The following is a 10,542-nucleotide window of genomic DNA, read 5'->3' as shown; positions in this document are numbered from 1 at the left end:
GTATAATTTCCCCCTGGTGAGGGAGGAAAAGCAAAGCCCTGGCTTGCCTACCTCACTGATTGCAGGAGAAACCTTGATGGAACAGGAGTTTATATAATTAGAGGGCTAATATAGGGAGTGCTGGTTCTGAATAAAGATTAGCCAGCCCATGGCCATGCGTTATTACAGTAGACTTGGTTTCTTTCCTCTAGCTGTCATCGGGTTCTCCCTTTGGACTGGGCTTCTCCCATTCTTAGGGTCAGTTTCCCTCAATGGCCTTTTAAAGTGGCTTGGCAGAGGCGTTTTATCATCTGGGGGAGGAGCCTGCAGTCCCCTCTGTGGTTTCAGTTAGACTAAGCTTAGGATCCAACACTTGCTCTGCACCTCTAACTAGGGTCGAAAACCCCCAGAAAAACAAGCACTCGGGGAGCCAAGGGTAGCTGCGAAAGAGAGCCCGGCCGGCCTCGTCACTCCCGAGGGCTACTTTCCTGCTGAACTGACAGTTTCCACGTTTTTCTATGGAGCATGCAACTCAGAGACAGGGCGCCTGATCTGGTGAGCGGAGGCCCTAGAGGGACGGGAGCAGTGCCAGCATTACCTGTGTTTCTAGCATGCATTAACCGTGGAGAGTTTTGTAAGGCCTTATCAACATCATCTGAAGTCAAATGTGGAAGAGGAGCTACAAAACAAAACAAAAAGCAACACCAAAATGAAAAAAAAAATTGAAAATAGCCTTACCCCACCAAGAAAAAAAAAAACCAAAAACAATTTCTTTTTTCCTAAAGGTGAGAGGTTGTTAAGGGGAGGGTAGGGGGAAGCTCGAGGCCAAGCATCCGTGGGGAGAACTGAAATACCCTGGTGTTGCACTATAGAAATTTTACCTGTTTAACTGGGCTTGCTACTTTCAGGAGAACATGAAGCAATTCTGCTTTGCTTCCGGGTGACCTTATCTCCTGGAACCAAAAAGCTGGCCTCTTTTAAATGATGTCAAATGCCTCGATTTCCAGTTGGGAAATCACCACTCTCCTTCTTTCATGTTTCTATTCCCTTTGACGGTCAGAGACCTCATCACCTCTAAAGAGGAGGGACAAATACAGGAGTCCAGTCTCTCCCACATAAATGCGACTTCTAGACTGAGTTAGAGCCCCAAGAAGCGTGTGGCCAGAAAAGTCTCATTGCCATTTTCCCTCTGGTTTTCTCTGTGGACAGATGAAAGTGGGATGGAAGGGCAAAGTGGCCATCCACGGGGCTTTGCCTTCTGTAAAAATTGGTTACACTGTACCCACTCTGGCCAAAGCCACACCATTTCTCCCTGAGGCCGCTCAGCTCCCAAACGGGAAAGCAGTGTGAGAGCTGAAAATGCTGTGGATAAATTTGGGGTTTTTTTTTAAGATTTTTAAGTTTTTAGTGACATCGAGGAAAGAAAACGGTCTTTACTCTCTCTGAGGTAGTGAAGGTGGGAGAGAAGGATATCGGCATTGTAGCTTGGGGTGAGTCTCTGGAAGTCGTCTTTGGTCATTTTACACAGTTCCTTCCCGTCGATGTTCTGGAAGAGCAAGATGTCGACGTCGGGAAGTCCGTATTCTTTCACTGCCCATTCTAGCCACTGGCGGACGTGGTCTGTACTCCATAACGTCGGATCTGCAAGGATGGATCAAATACAGTGAGTGACGGCTGTGTTCATTTTACCCCACCACTGGGCTAAATTTTATCTTCACAGACCTAGAAATAACACTTTCCGGTTTAGAGAGAAAAATCCCAAATTGTGAGGGTAACAAGCAGCTCTTAGGGAGACAGTTGAAAATAAAATCTGTAGACATGATAAACCAGACCCATGACCTCCTCAACAATTTGAGCCAGCAGGAATGCGCTTCTAAAAGCGTTGGTAGCACAGAACCCAGGCATGCTCGAGCACTGACCAGCTCCCTCAGGAAACGATCCAGAGCACTAATGCTTCCTGGGTGAAGGTAACAGAGCTACAGTTACTCTGTTTATTTATTTATTTATTTTACTTGTACATTTCTATCCTACTTATTTTATTTTGTTGGTATGTTTGGTTCTGTTCTCTGTCTCCCCCTTTTAGACTGTGAGCCCACTATCGGGTAGGGACTGTCTCTATGTGATGCCAATTTGTACTTCCCAAGCGCTTAGTACAGTGCTCTGCACATAGTAAGCGCTCAATAAATACGATTGATTGATTGATTGATTGATTGGTATATATTAAATAAGTACTACGTCCCGAGCAGTACAGCAGATATGAGGTAGACATAGTCCCTATCCTACCTGAAGTTCACTCTCTTAAAGGGAAGAAGTGTGACCTAGGGGAAAGACCATGGGCCTAGGATTCAGAGGCCCTGTGTTTTAATTCCAGGTTTGCCACCTGTCTGCTGTGTGACCTTGGGCAAGCCAGTTAACCTCTCAGGGTCTTGGTTTCCTCATCTGTAAAATGGGGATTTAACACCTGTTCTCCCTCCTGCTCAGACTGGGTGGGAAACGGATGATGTCTGACCTGATTTTCTTGTATCCACCCCAGTGTACTAGGGTACAATGCCTGGCACATAGGACATGCTTATCAAATACCACAATTACTATTAAGAGGGATGGAGGGAAGCACAGGTATCTCATCCCCATTCTACAGGTGAAGAAAACAGAAGCTCCGAGAAGTTAAGTGACTTACCCAAGGTCACAAATCAGGCCAGTGGCAGAGCTGGGACTAGAACCGAGCTCCCCTGACACTGTCCTCCTAATACAATCACTTGGTCTTTGCTGAACCTAAATTAGTTACTGTCACTGGATCAGATCCTCCCTCCAAGAAAGAAAGGTGTGGAGCCAAGTGACCGCATCATCAGGAGCCTGATGGGTTACTAAATGTTCTCGTCCAGTAGGGACGGACCCCACCATGAGCTGCAGCAGAGGGAATGTCGACCTGAAAAAATCACAGATCACTTATAAAAATAAAGCAAAAGAGGGTTATTGCATCTTCTCTGCCATGCTGTGCTTTCATGAAACAAAATGTCTGATACGTCGCACACATCCTGTTTTACAGCTCTGGAGAAAATGCATGAAAGAAAGCCTGATTATTTTTATCACATGGGGCTCTTATTTAAACACATTAACTGGGTCATTTTTCTTGAACAATAGCAGTGTAAAATACCACCTTCCACATAGAAAAATTGCCCTTGGTTAGGAAAAAACAGAATGACATCCAAGACCATGTCGTAATCTCGATGATGTTTTTGTTTTTCAAAGCAAGCCCTCCAGTACAGTGCTCTGAAGACTGTAAATACTCGGTAAGCACCATTGATAGACTGATCACTAGAGCAGCCTGAGAAGAAAGCAGCTCACTTTGAAAGTGGCTCATCACAACACACAGGTATTTGCAGCAGTAACTATTTTTGAAGGATAAAAGCATTTTCCTTCATTTCCCTTACTCCCCTTCCCTTCTGCATCCCCCTCGGACTTGGATTTGTACCCTTTATTCACCCTCAGCCCCACAGCACTCACGTACATATCTCTAGTTTATTTTAATGTCCATCTCCCTCTCTAAATTGTAAGCTCTTTGTGGGCAGGGAACATGCCTCCCATCTTTATTATATTGCACTCTACAACCTCTTGTTCAGAGCCTCCCAACAGCCTATTTCTGCTTTTTTCATGATTTGTCTCAGGTCAGCACCTATGAAAGACATTTGATTTAAATCATTTCAGTCATTCTTGAATTATGTAAGTGTGAAAAATACCCTTTCCCCTCTGAAAAAACACACAATCTGACCTTCATTGTGCTTTCACACAACAGAAAAATGGCCAATGCCATAACCTTCCAGCTGGTCAGGAGCTTTCTGAGCTGAAGAAAAACAGTTGTTAAACTTCAGAGTTGAACATTTTAATGTTAAGGTTGTGCAGTTAAAAAAATTTGAATTATTTTTCCTTCCCAATCACTTCAAGTGAAGTCTCCTCAGAAAAGATTGCTTCAGTTTACACAGGCTGCTAGCAAATGTCGCCTTCTGCCATTCGTAAATGGCCTCACTCCCCCCCGCCCCAAACCCCCAGAGACATTTTTCACATTTATATTTTTCTTTTTTCTAAACAACTCTGAGATAAGACATTTCCCAAATTAAAGAAGCACCCATAATTGTATTTCATGACTTCTGGGTGTTTAGTCTGGTAGGCTTTGGGTAAGTATTTATCAGTGCCTGGCATCCAGTAAGCGCTTAAATACCATCATCATTATTCTTATTATTATATTGCACTAACATACCCTTTTAGGATTGTTTCTTTTTAGGGGCTAGAGGATTGAAAAGGAGATGTGATAGGTAGGAAGGTACTGACCTGAAAGGCAACAGGGGGACCCTTTGTGAATCCCATTAATGTCACAATGATAATGTAAATGAAATGGGGGTAGAAGTAAAACTTTTGTTTTCCCAAAAGTTGGTGCTCTTGGCTTCCTGAGCTCCATTTGGGGGTTAAAAGCAAGTATTGTCATATGTGAAGGGTCTTTCAAAATGCTCCGGGCTTCTTCAAACCGGAGCTATTGCAACCTGCAGGGTGTTTTGCAACCTGAGGAACAGGGCAAATCTGGCTGGCCTGAGGGAGGCTGTGACTTTCTCTTGGTTAACAGAACAGCACCTTTACAGTTGGTGAGTCACCAAAAACAATTTTCAGTCAGCAAAAAGGCAGATCAATACCCTTTGAAGTACCATTAAATTTCACCCACAGTGAGAGCCTTGGAAACAATATGAAGCTGAAACCTGTGCTCCCTTTAAAATGTGACTTTGGATTTTTGGTTTTTCTAGCAAAATGCCCCCTTATCCCCCTGTTGCTGAACTGAGAACAGGGTAGCCTAGGAGAAGGTGCACAGGCCTGGGACTCAGGATAACTGGCTTCAACGCCCAGCTCTGCCACTTACCTGCTGGGTATCCTTAGGCAAGTGCCTCAGTCTCCTCATCTCTAAAATGGGGATTAAATACCTGTCCTCTCTCCCATTTAAAACCGCGAGCCCCAGGGGCCACGGGGTGGTGTCTGTAAGATCTGATTTTCTTTTATCTACTCTATTGCTTAGTACACAGTGCTTGGCCCATAGTAAATGCTTAACAAGTACCACAGTTATTATCATTATTATTAGGGCCCTTCAAGGCCCTGCTGAGAGCTCACCTCCTCCAGGAGGCCTTCCCAGACTGAGCCCCTTCTTTCCTCTCCCCCTCGTCCCCCTCTCCACCCCCCCATCTTACCTCCTTCCCTTCCCCACAGCATATATACATATACATATATATGTTTGTACATATTTGTTACTCTATTTTACTTGTACATATCTATTCTATTTCTATTTATTTTGTTAGTATGTTTGGTTTTGTTCTCTGTCTCCCCCTTTTAGACTGTGAGCCCACTGTTGGGTAGGGACTGTCTCTATATGTTGCCAACTTGTACTTCCCAATCGCTTAGTACAGGCTTTGCACACAGTAAGCGCTCAATAAATACGATTGATGATGATGATTAGAACACCTGAGGGCCAGACAGCTGGGCTTTGCCCAGAATCCCTTTCATTAAACCCACCGGAATCCTGAGTTGTTCCCTCTGAAGAGACTCTTCGATGGAGGCTAAGGTCTCAGAGAAAGAAAAGGCCCTATATTTCCTTAAAGGACAAAGCATAAACCAAACAGCCCCTGAGGGGGGGACATTAATGACACAGAAGCGTTTTTTTTTTTTTTTATCCAGTTTAAACCTTCTCTCCTCTTGCTGCAAAACACTGTGTTGGGGATTAGGGAACTCTCTGGGATTGCACAATTGGGATGTGTGTGTGTATGTGTGTGCATGTACTCATGCCCCTACAGCTTGACAAATAACTGAAAGAGTTACAGCTTGCAAAATCAGCCACAACTAGGGCTCTTACGTACGTTACCAACTGAATAACCGTAGCAGTATTAAGCAATAGGGTCGGGGCTCAAGGGGAAGAATCGGGTCTCCAAAACCAATCACAGAGACTGACCACTCAACCGAAGGGCTCTACAATCACTCAGAGGTTAATAGTAATACTACTGCTAATCCCTCTAGACTGTAAACTCCTTGGGGCCAGGGAGTATGCCTGCCAATTCTGTTACCCAGTGCTTAGAACAGTGCTTGGCACCTAGTAAGAGCTTAACAAATACCATTATTATTATGCTGTATTCTCCCAAGTGTTTGAGTGTGCTGCATGAAGAAAGCTCTCAAATACAATTGATTGGTTGATTGATACTAATACATGATGGGATTGATTATTTGTTTACTCTGTGCCCAGTGCTCTGTGCTATGCTCTGGGGAGGACATGAGATAAGCAGCCTAGAAAGCAGGGCCGGGCAGCAACAGAGGGAGAACTAATTCATCATCATCATCATCAATCGTATTTATTGAGCGCTTACTGTGTGCAGAGCACTGTACTAAGCACTTGGGAAGTACAAATTGGCAACATATAGAGACAGTCCCTACCCAACAGTGGGCTCACATTGAGCTAGGGATGTTACTCCGTAGGGAAGTTCAAGGCTTTTTGCCACCCCATCTACACTGAGCTCCTTGTGGGCGAGGAATGCAGCATGGCTCAGTGGAAAGAGCACAGGCTTTGGAGTTTTTAGGTCATGGGTTCAAATCCCAGCACTGCCAATTAATAATAATAATAATAATAATGGCATTTATTAAGTGCTTACTATGTGCAAAGCACTGTTCTAACTGCTGGGGAGGTTACAAGGTGATCAGGTTGTCCCACGGGGGGCTCACAGTCTTAATCCCCATTTTACAGATGAGGTAACGGAGGCCCAGAGAACTGAAGTGACTTGCCCAAAGTCACACAGCTGACAAGTGGGAGAGCAGGGATTTGAACCCATGACCTCTGACTCCAAAGCCCGGGCTCTTTCCACTGAGCCAGGCTGCTTCAGCTGTGTGACTCTGGGCAAGTCACTTAACTTCTCGGTACCTGTTACTTCATCTGTAAAATTGGGATGGACTATGAGCCCCCCGTGGGACAACCTGATCACCTTGTAACCTCCCCAGCGCTTAGAACAGTGCTTTGTACATAGTAACCGCTTAATAAATACCATCATTATTATTATCCACCAAGTTGGATTGTTCTCTCCCAATTGCTTAGTACAGTGCTCTGCACACAGTAGAACATTTAATAAATACCTTTGACTGACTGATTCTGTGGGTTTGTCCAAACCTTTTATCTCAGTGAGTGGGGCCTTCCCTTCAGCCCAGTGGGAAGGAGCTAAAGCATCCTGATGTTCTTTTCCTTTAAAACTACAGGGCATCATCTAATAGGGACAGTGATAATAATAAAGGTAACATTTGTTAAGTGCTTACTATGTGCTAGGCACTGTACTAAGCAATGAGGTAGAAACACACTAATCAGGTTGGACACAGTCCTTGTCTCACATGGGGCTCACAATCTTAATCCCCATTTGAGAAGCAGCGTGGCGTAGTGGATAGACCATGGCCCTGGGAGTCAGATCATAAATTCTAATCCAAGTTCTGCCACTTATCTGCTGTGTGACTTTAGGCAAGTCACTTCACTTCTCTGTGCCTCAGTTACCTCATCCGTAAAACAGGGATTGAGATTATGAGCCCCACGTAGGACAACCTTGTATTTACTTGAGCGCTTAAAACAGTGCTTGGCACATAGTAAGCGCTTAACAAATACCATTATTATTATTATTAGAGAAGCAGCGTGGCTCAGTGGAAAAAACACGGGCTTTGGAGTCAGAGGTCATGGGTTCAAATCCCAGCTCTGCCACTTGTCAACTGTGTGACTTTGGGCAAGTCACTTAACTTCTCTGGGCCTCAGTTCCCTCATCTGTAAAATGGAGAGGAAGACTGTGAGCCCCACGTGGGACGACCTGATCACCTTGTAAATTCCCCAGCGCTTAGAACAGTGCTCTGCACATAGTAAGCACTTAATAAATGCCATTATTATTATTATTATTATTATTTTACAGATGAGCTAACTGAGGCACAGAGAAGTTAAGTGACTTGCCCCAGGTCACACAGCAGGAAAGTGCCAGAGCCAGGATTAGAACCCAAGTCCTTCTGACTCCTAGGCCTGTGCTCTATCCACTAGGCCACACTGCTTCTCTATGGAGACCTGTGTGAGCCCCATGCCCCTTATGGGTTTTCTGACTTGTTTTGTATAAATAACCTTATTTATCTTCACTTCAGTTTCCTCATCTGTAAAATGGGTCTAATCACACCAGTGTCCTCCACACTAGAATCAATCAGCCGTATTTACTGAGTGCTTACTGTGTGCAGAGCACTTATGGGTCTAATCACACCAGTGTCCTCCACACTGGAATCAATCAATCAGCCGTATTTACTGAGTGCTTACTGTGTGCAGAGCACTGTACTAAGCACTTGGGAAAGAACAACACAACAATATGACATTCCCTGACCACAACGAGTTTACAGTCGAGAGGAATGGTGAAAACTGCCTAGATATAATCTCTGAGAAAGGAAATGGGAGTCAGGAGACCCAGTTCTGCCAGGGGCCTGCTGAGTGACTTTGGGCAAGTCACTTAACCTCTCTGTGCCTCAGTTCCCTCATCTGTAAAATGGGGCTAAGATACCTGATCTCCCTCCTTAGACTGTGAGCTGTATGTAGGAGAGGGATTGTGTCCAAATTTCTTGCACCTAACACAGTGCTTTGCATCTTGTAAACGGCTTAATAGATACCTTAATGGTCACTAAAAGTGCTGCATCACACTTCACAATTGGCCTCTCGTAAAAATTTCCCTTTATGCTTAATAAAAACAGGGATCAAAAATGATGATTCAATTTAAAGAGCTCATGTGACAACCCTACTATCACTACACAATGTTCCTATCTTGCATTTTGGCCCCTGCACTTTATCTATTAAGAGACTGCACTAAAAATAGAACAAGCTTGCTGGTCTCCTAACCCAATGTTCACAAGTTTACAACCAAAACCCTTCTCTTCTGCTGGTTCCCGCTGTCTTCAGACTACCTGAACAGGGGCAGACAGACACACACCTGTGAGTCAGAGGTTCTCCTCCTGGCTTGGCCACTGGCCTGCTGTAACCCTGGGCAACTCAGCCTCTCTGGGCCTCATTTTCCTCATCTGTAAAATGGGCGTTACACACCAATTCGGGTTCCCGCTTAGGCTGTTAGCTCCATGTGGGATGGAGACTATTTTTTTTGTTGTTTTCAATGGTATTTGATAAGCGCTTACTTCTAAGTGCTGGTAATCAGGTTGGACACAGTCCATGTGCCACATGGGGTTTGCAGTCTTAAACCTCGTTTTACAGATGTTGCCAACTTATACTTCCCAAGCACTTAGTACAGTGCTCTGCACATAGTAAGCGCTCAATACAATTGAATGAATGAATGAAAAGGAACTGAGGCACAGAGAAGTGAAGTGACTATGTCCCACCTGATGATCCTATATCTAACCAATGGCTTAGTACAGCACTTGGCACGTAGTAAGCGATCAATGAGTGGGACAATTAAACCAAATCACTCTTTGACGGCTGGTTTTTTTCCCCATACAAAGTTGGCACAGGTCCCAAAGAGGGAGCCTATAAGTCTCTGACCTGCTGGCACGATCACCCTCCGCTCATTCGTGGTCATGTTGGGTGGCGGGATGTGTTTCTCTTCCATGTAGCTGCCATAGTTCATCCCGACGCTGTCCGGGCTGTGGACCATCTTCCCCCCCTTGGCCACGCTGCAGTCATCGGGAGAGTTCCTGAAGGGAAAAAAGGACATTTCCTCCATGAGTGCAAGTGACCCAGACCAACTCCCCGGGCAGAGGAAAGGAGCCCGAGGCATGATTTGTGAACAGGAATGTTAATCAACAACTCTAGGTCAAGGTGGGGCAAAATGTGGGACCTGGGCATCTATTTTCTCTTCCAGCTCTGCAACTGCCAGCTCCAAGTGCTGCTGGTAGGAAACTGCAGAGGGAGAGAAGGGACCAGAGGCTTTGAGCTTATTCAGAGCATGTATTTTACCTTACTGTACTTTCTCTCTCATGCACTTACCACGTGCCCCGCACACACAGAGGGATGCTCAATAAATTTTGCTAACTACTAATTAGGTGCTATGTCTGTTTTATACTGGTGGGATGGGGTTCTCAGTCCCTCTCACCGTGCAATGGAAAACACATAAAGATGATGTGAGACTGCGTGAGGAATGGCTGAGAGGTCCTTCTTGCCAACAAGGTCTCCCTCTCAGGCTGCTTCCATCTTGAAAAGCCCAATGGGAAAGCTGCCCCCCATTCCAATGTAGGTGCCTTGTGGGCAGGGAGCATGTGTTTTGCTCCTGTTGGACTCTCCCAGGTGCTTAGTATATCCAGTGTTTTGCACTCGGAAGTAGAAGCTCAATAAAGACCACTGACAGAAATAGTTTCTTTGCTCTGCCTCCCTCGACCATTCCCATCAGCGGGCAGGAGAGCCCAGAAGGGAGATGGTGGCAACATTTGCAAGGAGCCCTGGGGATGCATCATCATCATCATCATCATCATCAATCGTATTTATTGAGCGTTTACTGTGTGCAGAGCACTGTACTAAGCGCTTGGGAAGTACAAGCTGGCAACATA

The 10,542-nt window shown here is 45.1% G+C and overlaps 1 protein-coding gene across 7 annotated transcripts in view; it reads right to left on the bottom strand.

The window, feature by feature from the left end:
- ERG (ETS transcription factor ERG) overlaps positions 1–10,542 on the bottom strand; it is a 203,427-nt gene that overhangs the window by 25,149 nt on the left and 167,736 nt on the right. For 6 of the 7 annotated variants that reach the window (XM_038760545.1, XM_038760538.1, XM_038760539.1 and 3 more), the window contains 3 exons: positions 9,542–9,693; positions 1,417–1,620; positions 578–658 (listed from right to left, as the gene is read on the bottom strand). In XM_038760545.1, the coding sequence (XP_038616473.1) occupies positions 578–658; positions 1,417–1,620; positions 9,542–9,693 (437 nt within the window). The remainder of the gene's footprint in view (positions 1–577; positions 659–1,416; positions 1,621–9,541; positions 9,694–10,542) is intronic. The other variant, XM_038760542.1, reaches the window with a different exon arrangement.

Source organism: Tachyglossus aculeatus, chromosome 18 (genome assembly GCF_015852505.1).
Source record: "Tachyglossus aculeatus isolate mTacAcu1 chromosome 18, mTacAcu1.pri, whole genome shotgun sequence".
NCBI lineage: Eukaryota > Metazoa > Chordata > Mammalia > Monotremata > Tachyglossidae > Tachyglossus > Tachyglossus aculeatus.
Note: the sequence above shows the minus strand (reverse complement) of the source record. Positions and strands in the feature narration are given on the sequence as shown.